Source organism: Styela clava, chromosome 3, assembly GCF_964204865.1.
Source record: "Styela clava chromosome 3, kaStyClav1.hap1.2, whole genome shotgun sequence".
NCBI classification, from domain to species: Eukaryota; Metazoa; Chordata; class Ascidiacea; order Stolidobranchia; family Styelidae; genus Styela; species Styela clava.
Genome location: NC_135252.1, coordinates 19,123,436 through 19,137,978, shown reverse-complemented (window position 1 = coordinate 19,137,978; position 14,543 = coordinate 19,123,436). Strand labels below are relative to the sequence as shown.

Here is a 14,543-nt window from a genome sequence, read left to right as displayed (position 1 = left end):
GTCTTACTCCATAGTGACACCGTGTGTCCCATCACTAATTAATTAATAACTTGCTAATTATATGACATAATTCATCGAAAATCAATAGGCTTTTGGTACGAGCTATGGTGAATGCACATGCGAAATTTGGAGCAGATTCAACCTCGCATTCGCGAGATATCGCGTTCATCTAACAGACACACAGACAGACAGACAGACAGACAGACAGACAGACAGACAGACATACAGACAAATACCTATCAATATACTTACCGATCTTAAGATCGATAAGTAATAAAGTCATCTATTCAGTTCAATCTGAAGTCAGATAATTTAAACCTTAAATTTAAATGTAAAAATAAAACTTATTTCGGTGTTTTGAGTTTCTGTTTTATCAGCAAAGACCTTGAACTTGTCAAGATGAAATCATTTACTGTCTTTAATCTATAGAATGAAAGTGAAAGGGTCGATCTTGAACTTCCAGTCCGATAAAAATCTCATCTGAGCTGTTTTTCTTGGAAATGGTGCAAAACGGCATTTTTACATATGATGCGTGCAATGTAGCGAGAGATACCGTCGCTATCTTGTTATTTTTCCACGTCATAAAGATCGATTAGAAAAAAGAGTTTCATATATAACTGTTGGATTTAGCACAGCATGTTCAGTTGCGCATATTTCGACCAACAGATAATCCAAATAGGAGGTATGAGAGAGATTTCGCTTTGTGTGATTCGGACATTAGTCTACGTGATCAAATAGTAGTGAAATATTGATTACCGAAACTAGCAGTTTAATTCAAATGTTGTGAATAAATTGACGCTGGTCTCTATTTATCGCCTGCTTTCATTCCGCTTATTATAACAATTTTTAGTTTGCAAACCGAAGAAACGGGCATATGAAGTCGGCAATATAAGACGTGTTAATATTACTACTAATATCTTTGGTAAATTCAAAAAGTATTACTTAATTCGGTACTCCCGAGGTATGTGAACCAAGATGGCGGACAGCGGAACGTAGTATATGTACTAGGTTAGGGTTAGGTCCCTAATTCCAGATACAAATACTACGGAAGTCACTTGAATAGTACCTGAACTCGTGATAAGACTGAAATAATGAAAATTGAGAATAAAACACATACTACGTTCCTGTGTCCGCCATCTCGGTTCACATACTTCGGTAGTACCTTAAATTCACATTGAGTTACAAACGTAATTAACGCGTTTTTTTTTTCAATTTCAGTTTATCTTTTAATAAAGCTTCTGATAACAAAAATGAAAGTCTTTGTTCTTCTGATGTGCCAGGTTATACTGGTGACTTGCAAATCGTTTCACGCTATCCCAACGATAAGGCAGAATCCGCAATGTAGTTCTATAGTTCCACAAGCGGATGTTGACTGGTCAAGGGTATGTTTGCTCAATTTACCTATAGAAAGGCGCGGTCGATCCAAAGACTTTCTTATTCCTGGTTATGCCATCAACGGTTCCGACCGAAGGCAATGTCTATTTCATAGTCTATTCTTTACAAATCAAAGTTTGTGTTTTAAATGAGTTTTAGCGTCATAGAAGTCGTGGATAATCATCGAAAATTCACTGTACCACGAAGGAAACTGTCGAACGACCGATTTTATTTTTTCTAACAACCTTGTTTTAATGATACAAATTGTGATGTGCGCTGCAAATTAATAAATACTTCTCTTTCCATTCTGATAATTTTAATTCATAAAAATCCTCCTATCTGAAGGATTAGGTATTTTGAAAAAATATAATAATTTAGTAGTTTAATAAAAACGCGAAACAGAAATTAATATTTCATAATTTATACGACGAAATTCTGGCTAATTTTTATTAAACATTGATTATCACAGCTTGAAGGAGACTGGCTTCATCTCATGTTCATTCCTGGAGTTGGAAACCGATTCATGAGTTGCAGAACAATGAAAATTGCGAACGTTAACATGACTGAGAAAAAAGTGGATTTCAATTTCAATTTTCGAACGTGAGTATTCGCGATGATTATAGCGCTAAAGATGTATCGGTATCGGCACTGGTAATATCGGTATTGTGATTTTTATCGGTTTAAAATAGACCGATATTTTTCATATGTTCAGCCTTTTGTTTTGGTCTAGAATGCTCTGAAGTATAAGTATACATATACATATTCATAACTAAAATCATTATTGTCATATTATCGTAATATTAGTATCGGAATATAGATAATTTCGGCAATTTGAAATATTGGAGTATCTGTCGTTTGACAGTATTGAATTGGTCCGTATCGATGATAAAAGTGATATCTCTCTAATTAGCACATGATTTCCACCAGGTATATTCATGTCGAGGTTAAATAAAGCACAACCGGTGTAAGCAAAACAATGAAATTTGCCGACGTTTCGAATTTCTATTCAGACAAATATTCATCAGGATATGCTATGGAAAGGACACTATAGCGTATATACTCGTATTATGTACTTAATTAACATATATGCGTTTAGATACAACTAATCAATTTTATCGAAACTATCCATATCAGAGTGACTTTCTATAAACTTTAATTTTGTTTTCAGTTACAAAGGAATTGGAAAACGAGTTCGCGATGATTCGATATTCTACAAATGGTTCGATCAGCCTGGAGTCATTCATTCTTCAATGAAATACGGTGAGGGTTTTTCAACGGTTGAAATTTTAGTTCCATCCTAAACAGAACGATTCTCGCGTTTTTAAAATTTCAATTTGCAAGATTAAACGATTTGATACGAACTTTAATATATTACAAAACTTCTTTAATATATTACAAAGCGCGGGATAGGATGGGATTTTATATTTATCCCGGTATGAGATTAGTGAACCAGTTATTTATTTCATACGATTGGACTTGATGGTGGAGGAAGCCTAACCAATCAGCAATTATGTGAACCAACCTACAATGGCGAGTCCAGCAATTCCTTCGTACATAATTACGCGTCACACGATTCGAACCTACGCAGGCTAATCAAAGATTCGATGGCAATTGAGCATATTCTTAACGCTTAGCACGATGAAACAACCCCGCGGTTGATTGATTCGATTTTAAAGTCTCAATCTTTGATACTTATATCGGAAATACTAGAAAAATATCATAAAAATCGAAATATGTGTATTCATGTTTTGCTGCGATTTAAATTATTGGATATTGTATTTTGATATTTCACGGCAAAATTAACTATATCATGAGAATTTGAAGTTTCGAAATAAACACGAATTAATGAAATACCTTCGAGCCACAAAACTTCGTGCTATATTAAAGTATCTCACTTTCTGTAACCAATATACCGTGTTCGTGATCTGAGTAAAGCAGTTTTGGTAATTTCAGCAAAAATAATGAATGAGAAGTATTTCATTAAAATGTGGCATCACCTTTAGGAATTACGTAAAACTGACATGAATTTTCATGTTAATTTTATTTCGATTAACTAAATTCCCCAAAAACGTAATTACGTAGAAAATAAAGCAGACAATAAACCTAATTAGTTTTAAGGTGACGTATGATCGAAATTTGCAATTTACGTTAGAGTTTATATATAATAATTTAAAAAATATCTGATGCGTCTGATGCGTCATAAATTAAACCAATTAACAACATTGGTTTGGAAATAACTTAATAGCAGCAATACCCAGACCACGTTTATTTCAAGGATTTTAAATTCATTGTCTGCACACTCATTAATAAATAGTAATAATAATGAAATATGAGAGTAAATATTCTATTGAATATCCGTAAAGAGCATAAAATAGCATACTTTATGAATAAAGTGCAGATCTTTTGCAACCTTAGACTTAAATTTTTTCAAATCATTTCAGATAACGATATATTACAAAAGATTTTCATAATGGCGCATTCACAAAAATCCGGATCAAATTTATATAAGCAAAATAGAGTTACGAATGACATCTAAAATTGATTTTGTGTACAATACAATATATTTATTATCCAAGTGTGAAAAATGGCATCCGAAACTAGTCAAATCAAACTTCCACCAAATGATCGCCAAATAAGGTAGGACATATATAAAATGAAAATTCACATTTATATTGCACAGTCACATTCATTTCAAAAATATGTTTTGAAAAATTATTTCATCATCACCAGTTGCCAAAACAAACAGCATAACTTGTTTGCAAATGATAACAGACAGCAATAAATTTGACTAACTTCGATACGTTTTATTTTTTCAATTTTTTTCATTTATTCACTAAAATGATGAGCTGACCGGAGTACATTAGGCGACAGAACAATCACTCACTCAATCATTTTTTATCTATGCGGTTTCGTCATTTTTCGTGTCCTAACTTTGATATTTATAAAACTTCAAAATGTCAATTTCTGATTTCCGGCTTTCGATCAGTCTAAATATAAACCATGTAATCAGGCTTTTATAAACGCATGGTATTGTCACTAAAAATATAAAGTTACTCAGCGATGTCTAGACGGCCTAAACAATTAGTGTAATCGTGGAAAATGTTGCACATTGTACGAGAAGGTAATAGAAAAATACCATAAAAATCAATTGTGACCTGTACGAAGTGTTAGAAGTATTAGTGAACGGTAACAATCATTAAAGTTTTTTTTTAACACAATTAATAATCAAAATAATTGAATTCCATCGCCAGAATCTAAGTACTTAATATAAACACTCGATAAAGTTATGGCCTTGCGTAATTAATTTCATTTATGGAGTGTTAACTTGTAGCATAAAGTAACACAGAATGCATTTCAAAGTACTTCAAATGCAAGTATGTTTTACCTCATTTATTCGCGGTTAAAGAGAACTACGATGTAAATTAGCTCTGAAACTTTTCACAAAATAAACAAGACAAGATTTTAGCCCAAATCGTTGAGCGCAAACGACAAATAACCCTGTTATGTAAATGATAATCGGATTTATCTGGACTCAAACACACTTTCTGGTTAAGCTTAAACCAGACAATAAGATTTAATTTTGGTGGATGTTATTGGCAATTACATAACCACAATAAAAGTGATGTAATGAAATATCTACCCCCATTTTCGGAAAAATTTCAAGCTACACTCCTGAATGTCCCCACATAGTACAATAATAATATGTGAAAATATCTAACGCGGTAACAAAGGGTTAATTTTCGTGTTGATAATGAGAAAACACAATTAACGTTTTTAATCAAGTTAATGAGTGTCAGGTGTGAGAGTTGCACATGTCAAAGATCAGCTTATTTTAATATCATAAACTCATTAAAACCGACACACCTTCATGTGGAGGAACAACTACCATTCTTCTGTGAAATATGGATTCATAAGTTACATGAACAAGAAATATAAATTGTAGATGGACTTAAACGCACAATATTATATTCCGTCACTCAAAAACGCTCGCCATTTATAGGGTTACAAGTTTTCGGCACAATATTATCACAAGACCACGATTTGTTGTAATGTGATTAAAAGAGTTTTTGTTGAAGTTTTCGTCATTCTAAAATGAAAAATTCTCCATTTTAATTGGATTTAATATTGAGAATTATGTAGGCGTTAAATTTATAGCTTATCCAAAGTAAATCATCTTAACACGAATACTTAAATATGTTCTTAATACTTGCCATCGTCATGTAAAAAACTCCTTCGGTGAAATATGAATACATAAGTTTCAAAAACAAAAACCTAAATGCCATAGGTGGGCTTTAACGTAAAATATCAGACTTCGTCAGTCAATAATGATCGCCAACTATATGGTTACTAGTATATGACACATTATAATCATACATAGCCATGATTTGTAATGTTATTGAAAACGTTCATTTAAAAAACAGTTCTTCATTTAAAAATGGATTTATCATGAAATATGTGGGCGGTAAATTAGAGTTCATCCAAAGATAATCATCCTATCCTAATACGATTATTTAATTTCTCACTTTCTTGATCACTTGTTACTTGCTACGTCACGATAGCGAAAAAAATGTGTGATGGATTTGGCTAGAAGCTTCAGTATTTTATGGATCTAGTTGTAATATTCGTCCAAATAATGAAACAACATAGGTCATAAATTATATAATGCAATGCCTAAAATCTAGTAGAAACTCATTTTTATGATTCAATTTATCAATTGCTCAAATGTCACATAAAAGAAAATATTTTCATCCTAACCAATCCTCCTAAAGTTATTGAATTTTGAATAAATCTCAAGAAATTGTCACATAAATAAAACTTTTATGAATAGTACTAACAATATCCTGTTTACTTTCAGATATCAGATCAAAAGCACCCAGTAAAATGCAACTGAGGAAAAAGTCATTCATGGCAAAATGTAAGTTTATTTGAGTTAATTACACTCAAAAATATTTACGAATGGATTTAGTTTTTAATTGCTTTAATTTGAACGAGTCAAAACTCATTCGACTTTTTCCTAATATTTAGTCATTGGATGAAATATCATCTTTTTATCCACGCCTAGATTTTTTCATTTCTAATTGTTCTCATGAATTCCTAATGTTTTTAATTTCTCACAAATACAATTTCAATCATTCCTGAAAGTATTTACATTCTCGAACACAGAAAGGTTACCATTTCTATCTATTTCAGTATCAACGTCCAACGCATCGAAATTCACCGCCATCGCAACAGATCATACGAATTACCTGATTTTGTCTCAGTGTCGAGCATACGGTAAGGCTTTCAATTCTGAATTGTATATTCAAAGTATATGTAACAATTAAAAATGAAATACCTTCACAGGTATATATATATGTTTATTCAAACGGCACCCAATTTGATATTTTTAAATTGTATCGCCTTGAATATAATTTTTTCCTAAAAATTATTTTGGTGTATTTATTAACCAGAATCGTTCCGGCCGTTCCAAAAGTGGTAGAGGCTCCTATTTTGACAAAAATCTAGTAAAGGCAACGAGTGTATAAGCTTATATAATATTTACCAAAAGACAAAATTCTACATGTTTTTTTTCCTTCTGAAGATAAATTCATGTTTTTAAAATGTATTGTCTTTTGAATCTAATTTTTTCTCATTCTTCAATCATTTTCTTGTTATTTATGCCCTGGGAAAAATTCGATCTTTCCAATAACAATAGATCCTTAGATATCAATGGCTGCTTGAACATAAATTAATATTCGCATTTTCATTCAGGTCCGCCACTGTTCTGGATATCATTGAAGAAAGTGACTGTGGAGCGCCCACTGGCGGATGAGATTCGATCAAAACTTCTCTCGGTCGGGGTAGATGCCACTGAGCTGGTTCTTAGTGGCGAATACATTTGCTTGTCATGACCTATTTAATTTTTTTGTGTTTTTATTTTGTTTGTTTTATTGCTAATATTGCTTCTACCTCCGATATTGTAAACTTTTGGGATTAAATATTCATTCAACAAAGAACTTTGTTGCATTCGGGTTTTGCACAGATTTCTGGACGTAGTGAATACTTCTAGTCTAATTAGTAATTTGTGCAAAATATAAAGGCATTTTTATATTTATAACATAGATTTTTCCGGTATAACATAAAGAATAGACGCAACACAACCCGAAGCGCAACCTGTCTCATGGTATATATGTTGTGTTTCTTATAGGCATATTGAATTAATAAAATTTGAAACTTGCAAAAACATAGGGAAATATATTATATATGCATTTATATATTTCCTGAAAAAGTCAAGTTTCAGAATAGCCAAAGTGTCTCGAAAATGGGTATTTGACATCTAAAATATAAACAATATACTTTTAATCCAGCTTTTGGCGATATTAAATAACTAATCAACAATCTAAATGAGTAAGGATGAGTCAGATGAGAATTTTCATTAATTATAAAACCAGGTTAAAAATGATATTGGCAGCAAATATGAAAGAGCAGAGCCAAAAAAATGCATCTAAGGAATACAAAATCAATGAAGTTGATAAGAAAAGCGCCCATTTGAAACAGTGCCAAATTGTTAGAAAAAATTATTCTTTACGGAGCTGCCAAGATATCGTTGTTGAAGCGCGTAGAAAGGTCCTATTTATAACTAAAATAATTTTGGATATAAGATTACAAACCCGGACTTCCGTGCAATAAGTTACAACACCAAAATCTAAAACACTAGAGCAGGTTTTTTTAATATATAATAATCTAACAACTGACCTAAATAGAGTTTTTCGTCATTGAATTTGATCAAAATACGACAGAATAGGACGTGGCTTGATCACAAAGCTAATACAACATGGTGGCATTTTTGTCTACACACTGGACTAGTGGGTTTCAAACACCTCGTAGTTTCGCAAATACAATCAAGAGGATTACTCAAATATAAATTCAAAATTGAGAGTTTATATTTTCATAGGTATATTGTTTTATTATACTGAAATATAACTACCAGTAGAAGTAACGCGAGACCCAATAACTATAGTGGTTACTCATGCGTATAATGCAAGGATGCTTAAAAATAAACTGTAAACTGCTTGTCTGAGCAAGTCTGATTTTGGTCAGACGAAACGTTACAGAAATACATTTGTTTTAGTGTGCAGTACACTTGAATTGCATAGTACTCAAATATATATTAGGTTTCGCCACTATTATTGGACTTGTGACACGTTATAAAGATCATTTTGATTTGCCAGCACAAAAGATTAAATAATTCCACAGGGGTTACTCAGGCCACCCTCCGGAATGTTTCATTGAGGTTTCGCTTCATGAAAGAGGTTGAAAACCACAACACCAGACTAACCAAGATCAAGAATGTTATTGTATAACGACAGAATTTTTTTTCACACATCAAAGCATAGCCGACAATTTCTTATCGATTGAATACTCAGACACACTTTTACTGGTGCTCGTGACAAAATTGTTATTGTAATGTATTCGAAAGTTTTAGTTCAAAGTAAAAGAGCCGACGATCGTACACTTGACGAAACAATCGATTCCTATAAAGATAAAATACTGAGAAAAATGGGCGAGAATGAAAATAGCTCTAATCCTAATTTTTTAAGCTAACTTTACTGCAAGTGTTTTGAAATCAAGTTCAAATCTCTACACAGTTGTCAATCGCTTACTTCAACTAGTACTTGACACGTGACATCCTTGAGTCACTTTGTTGAGATTACATTGCGCAATTATTTGACACTTTTTCGGTAATTTTAAAGATTCTTGAGCATTCATAGTCTGGCTTAAATTTCTAGAATTAACAACGCTCTATGCTACGTCGGAATAAATGTTTTTGCTATAGAAAATATTGTATGTATGAAGAATGATGAAACTATTATTTTCACTGGTTTATTTGTAATTCAGAATATAGTTTCTAAAAAATCCTGCATTCAGGAAGCCCGTACTTCGCCTTTGTAAAATTTAAAAAATAACGTACCCTTAGTGAGGTACACTAATAAATATCTGGAGACATTTATAGCCTAAATTCAATTTTTTTTTTAAACAGAAATATCGTTAAGTTATAATTTGAATTTTATTGGTATATTAGTAATCACAGGGATAAAAAAAACAGAGAATAAATTGAAAATGGACACCGTTACACTGGGTGAAAAATTCTGCCAGTCAGAAACTGTGATCACAAATTCCGCTAGATCTTCATTTATACTTCGAAGTGGAAATCCGAGAACACCTAAGTGCGCTCGATGTAGGAATCATAATGTGGTCAGTCCATTGAAGGGTCACAAACGTTATTGCCAATGGAAGGATTGCATTTGTGCCAAGTGTACATTAATAGCGGAAAGGCAAAGAGTGATGGCAGCTCAGGTAAGGGAAATATTAACCATTCATTTTTTAGAGACAAAGTAATTGGCAGCTCTGCGGAAAATCATACCGGGACTGAAGAAAAGAGCTTTTTATTGGCATTATCATTTTCTCGTTGGCAATAATATTTGGCCTTAGGTTATGATTGATTGGAGTATTTTAAAAATTATTTCAAAAACTAGATAACGATCAAAGACCGCCGACTCATCCATCTGCGGTTTCGATTCCTTCGCTCTGAGTCAATAGCGACACCGCGTCACTAATTAAATAATAATTCGCTAATTATACGACATATTTAATTTAAAATCAATATAGGCTTCTGGTCCGAGATATGATGAATATGAATGCACGTGCGAAATTTGGAGCAGATTTAACCTCGCTTTCGTGAGATATCGTGTAACATACGGAAGTGAAACAAACAAACAGACAAATACCAATCAACATACTTACCGATCGAGATCGATAAGTAATAAATAAACAATTTGTGTTGTCTGAGATTGATGTATTTTCTCTTTTTACAAAGAAATGATTTGACTTTGCCCTGTTCATATTCATTTAAATGGCGTGATGGTCTAGCGCAGTGGTTTTCAAACGGTGGGGCACGCTCCACAAGGGGGCGTATGCGATTTTTTGAGGAGGCGTGAAGCTAATTAAAATTAAGGTTTTTGTTAGACTTTATCTTGCCAGTCTTATTTTGGACATTTGCAATTTTATATCGTTTAGAGATGCAATTGTTATTAGAATAAAACATACTTTGCCTTACTATATGGTATTTGTAGAATATTGTTAGCTAGTTATGTTTGAGGTGGTCGCGAGCCTTCACAAATTCTAAAAAGGGGGCGCTGCTTGAAAAGTTTGAGAATCACTGGTCGGGTCTCTAGCAGTTAAAATGTTAAATAAGGCTTAGTCACCAAGCGATGTCGGTAACCATGGTGTGATAAATATATTAGGGTGGTGAATCAGGTCCTTCCAAACAAATCTATTTTCTAACACATCGTGAGATATTTGTAACTGCTTTTATAAACCTTACTAGATTTGCCTTCATAGCAGTGTCTGCTTGGTCGAAGTGAAAAGCATGTAAAAAAATCTGCGATTAAAGTATTCGAAGCTCCAGAAGTATGTGTACCTATATGAAAGTAACTAATTTACATCAAATTGTGTAAAAGAGCTGAGATCTATGGGCAGAGGGTATTCACTTGGCTAACACAGACAATCCCCGAACTCTTAGTAGAACTAAAATAGAGAAAATCGGAATGGAATTATGGCCTAACGCTAACGCGGTACACATACTACGGCAGTACCAAATATTTTGCATATATATTTGTTTGCATAAAAATGTATATTTCATTTAAAAATAACAATTCAAATATTTTTTGACTCTGGTTTAGGTGGCTCTCAGACGGCAGCAGGCACAGGAGGAAAACGATGCCAGACAACTCCAGTTGATGACAAATCCTTGTACAACATGTGACTTGCCCAATAAACGATTTGAGATTTCAAATAAAGAGACAAAACACGAAGATAGAAAAATAATACTACAACATGATATCGGTAAGCATATCTCGTTTTACTTTACGAAATGTCTGGGGCAATTCAGTTAACAACACATTTTCGCAAATATTGTAACTTGACGCTTTGTAAAGGCAACATGGCGTATTTTGTACACATGTGTTAATGATTTGTTTTCCGGATACAATTGTGCAAACTAGCGGAGCCAACATGAAAGCTACTAACCTATGTTTTTCCCTTAGCTTGATAGAATCATTACAGAAGTAATGAAAATATTGCATTTATATTCAGAATTATATGTGTTTCATGATTCTTGCTGCACACCAGCACAATTACGTTATAGTGCGAAGAAACAATATAGTATTTCTGTATAGTGCGAGAAATATGAAGAAATGAGTCTGACAAAATATTACTGAAATACATTTTGTTATTTTGCAGCAAAACTCTTGAAACACACAGAGTCGTCTATTTTGTTCTTGCTTCACCATTCTTGCATTATACATGTACAATCCAATTAAAATTTTCAGTGATTAAATATTGTTATTGTCGCTAGAAGTCTATTACTTTTATTTATTTTAAAAATTGCTTTGGGCTTTTTGGGATTTGTTTTTACCCACGGAGTTGTGTATTGACGTCATCAAAATAACAAATGCGCACCATGCGGCGGTTCCGCGATCGCATTTCAGCCATCTGGTGGTCGGCAAAGCGGGAAAAGTTTTTGACAAGGAAGACTACCGCTTCTGTAAGAGACTTGATACTATGTGTTTTGACTTCCTTGTCTATATGGGAGAAAATTGATTGCTTTTGTATTTCATAAGGTTTTGAAATTTTTTTTTTATATTAACGTACACGTAAAGCTCCATATTTTGAGATGTACATTTCATTCAGATAGCGAAAGAAGACAAAAAGACAATCCGAAAACACAACATTTAAACAATAATAAAGACCAACATGAGGATTCAGCCAATTTCAACTTAATATGCCGACTGTTTCCTAAGCTTGAGCAAGATGACATGAAATCAATTTTTCAAGATTGCGAAGAAGATGTCACACTTACGATAGACAAGGTGTGTTGAATGTCTTTTTATGATTATAACTGTCGTAATCTATTTTTAGTTCATTAATTCCAAACAAATCTATGAGTATCACAGATACTAGTACTAATTTACTCAAACATTAGAATCACCAAACGAAATGATAAAGCACCAACAAAACATTACTCAGATAAAAGTATGCCAAATATGACTCATTAGATGCCAGTAAACAGTTAAGTTTAAAATACCAACATGTGCAATATAAATTACCACATTAAATTTAAATTTTAGGAACCGGTTCTCTCATTTTAGTAATCCATGCTGAATATATAGCTTCAAGATAAGAGCGGGTTCGTTGATATCGCAACATATCTAGAACGGGGTCGCTTGTGCGAACCCCCAAATGACACCACTGTTTATTGTTTTAGCTATTTACAAAATTAAACCCGCGGCTTTCGCAAAAAAACATTTCATTGCAAAAATTTGTAGTGGAGTAAATTATTTAAATTGTATCCTAAAAAAAATTAAAGGCAAAACGGTTCCGAAGCAAAAAGGCGAATGTTGAAATTAAAAAAAAAATTAGGGAAAAAATTTACAAAAAAAGCTGTTTTGTGGCTGATCTTCTAATAAAAGTTTGAACCATATTCACCAGAGTATTTTAATAAAAAGTTAGAAATGTTTGAAGGTCAAAATTATATATTTTCGTCATTTTCTCAAAACATTTTTTCAAGCGTCGCCATTTTGAATTAGATCCGTATCATTTTTGTAATAAATAGTATTATTTTAAAAATGATGCTATCATTTCATATCTGTTAAATCGAAATATGAATTATATATATATATATATATATGAACAAAGCTGTAATTCAGGTATTGAATCTTTTTTTTTAAGATTTTGAGGAAAACTTCAAATAACCGAAAATGTGATAAATCTGTGGAAGTAAAAGTCAGGGGAAGATATATCAATGGAAGACAAAGTAACGGTAAACCGCTTTTTATTCTAAGAAAACAACATTATTATTGGTACCAATAGGAGAAAGCTGACATTGGTGTATCTACTTAGAATGGCGATCATGACAAAGTTTACAAATGCGTCCCCCTTGAATGCTTACTGACAATTTTCAACGACTATTGTTGAATTGAGATACTTGTATGTTTCTTTTTATGTCCAATCTAAAAATATTTTTGAAATATTTCGAAATTAGGAATTTTAGTCCTCATTGCGCCCTTATGCAAACGACGACCATGACACGTGCAATAGCTTCCTCGCCCCAGTTACACCACCGAACATTGAACTCACACTAGCAAATGTCGTCAATCGTCACCCTACTGTCCTTGAATAGTTGTGAAATTGAATTTAGGGAATTAGTTGTCATGATAAAAAATGAGGCACAGCGACGTAAACATACGCATTCCACTCGTAAAAATGCTTCGTACCAGCATTCAGTGTTAAGTAAGGTGTTACTATAGATCGGAATGACCGGAATATTTCCATTTCGGCATTAATTACCAATCCATTACACCCTCGGTAAGGTACGTGGTAGGCATGGGAATTGACCCCCTCTAATGTTTGCTTTATCTGTAGACGATGATAAAAAGAACTTTTCTCTTTTTTAGATAACACAAGTAAAACACCAACATCGCTGCAAACCACATACCCAGTACATCGAACTCCTTCAATGATATTTAACGGCACTGTAACAAGATCATGCAATCCTTTGGCGTTTTTGTCATCCTGTCGAACAAGACCGTATCCGTTCATGGAAAGATTATTATACCCATTTCATTATTCTGAACTTAAAAAAATAGGAAATCTGGAGATGATGGGAAGACCTAATTTCAATGCAAAAGAATGATACAAACCCGTTATGTCTTCCTAACCCCTAGCGGGTTCGAAGATATTTCCACGAACCCGTTCTTAGATTGTCGCGTTTATTACTTTATTAGCGACATACCCGTTCTTGTTTTTAGACTCTAAAGGACCGCATCAAATGGGTTAGGCACTGCAGCCGACAACTAGAGTAATATTTGGCTATTTAAAAGTATTAGGTTTATGTAAAGCATAAACTAGTAAAAAGGACGAATCTCGTTGTTGGATGGTTTAACACAAAAGGAAAACCATTCTTGAAATTTTGAATCCCACAACTAAAAATCTGTCAATGATACGAAGTTCAAAGTACCAATTGACTGGATGTCTGCAAAGACTAAAAATCTCAGATTCAAGCTGTCGTTCTCAATTCTCAATTCTATTTACTAACCCACATCGAATAGATTGAATAAGCAATAGTGTAA

The 14,543-nt window shown here is 33.0% G+C and overlaps 2 protein-coding genes across 2 annotated transcripts; both read left to right on the top strand.

Moving 5' to 3' along the window:
* Positions 1-1,230: 1,230 nt before the first annotated feature.
* LOC144421104 (uncharacterized) lies at positions 1,231-7,522 on the top strand. The gene is made up of 6 exons (XM_078111331.1): positions 1,231-1,382; positions 1,844-1,974; positions 2,543-2,634; positions 6,230-6,289; positions 6,565-6,648; positions 7,126-7,522. The coding sequence occupies exons 1-6, from the start codon at positions 1,251-1,253 to the stop codon at positions 7,263-7,265; spliced, it is 639 nt and encodes a 212-aa protein (XP_077967457.1). The 5' UTR covers positions 1,231-1,250; the 3' UTR covers positions 7,266-7,522.
* Positions 7,523-9,406: 1,884 nt separating this feature from the next.
* LOC144420907 (uncharacterized) lies at positions 9,407-14,107 on the top strand. The gene is made up of 5 exons (XM_078110745.1): positions 9,407-9,711; positions 11,097-11,259; positions 12,106-12,284; positions 13,144-13,234; positions 13,869-14,107. The coding sequence occupies exons 1-5, from the start codon at positions 9,475-9,477 to the stop codon at positions 14,105-14,107; spliced, it is 909 nt and encodes a 302-aa protein (XP_077966871.1). The 5' UTR covers positions 9,407-9,474.
* Positions 14,108-14,543: the final 436 nt, after the last annotated feature.

Excerpts from the sequence above, each read along its gene's own strand:
- LOC144421104 (XM_078111331.1), top strand. The coding sequence starts at position 1,251 with ATGAAAGTCTTTGTTCTTCTGATGTGCCAGGTTATACTGGTGACTTGC. Across the intron at positions 1,975-2,542 it reads TTCAATTTCAATTTTCGAAC|TTACAAAGGAATTGGAAAAC; the intron begins GTGAGTATTCGC and ends TTTTGTTTTCAG. Across the intron at positions 6,290-6,564 it reads AAAGTCATTCATGGCAAAAT|TATCAACGTCCAACGCATCG; the intron begins GTAAGTTTATTT and ends TATCTATTTCAG.
- LOC144420907 (XM_078110745.1), top strand. The coding sequence starts at position 9,475 with ATGGACACCGTTACACTGGGTGAAAAATTCTGCCAGTCAGAAACTGTG. Across the intron at positions 11,260-12,105 it reads AATACTACAACATGATATCG|ATAGCGAAAGAAGACAAAAA; the intron begins GTAAGCATATCT and ends CATTTCATTCAG. Across the intron at positions 13,235-13,868 it reads CAATGGAAGACAAAGTAACG|ATAACACAAGTAAAACACCA; the intron begins GTAAACCGCTTT and ends TCTCTTTTTTAG.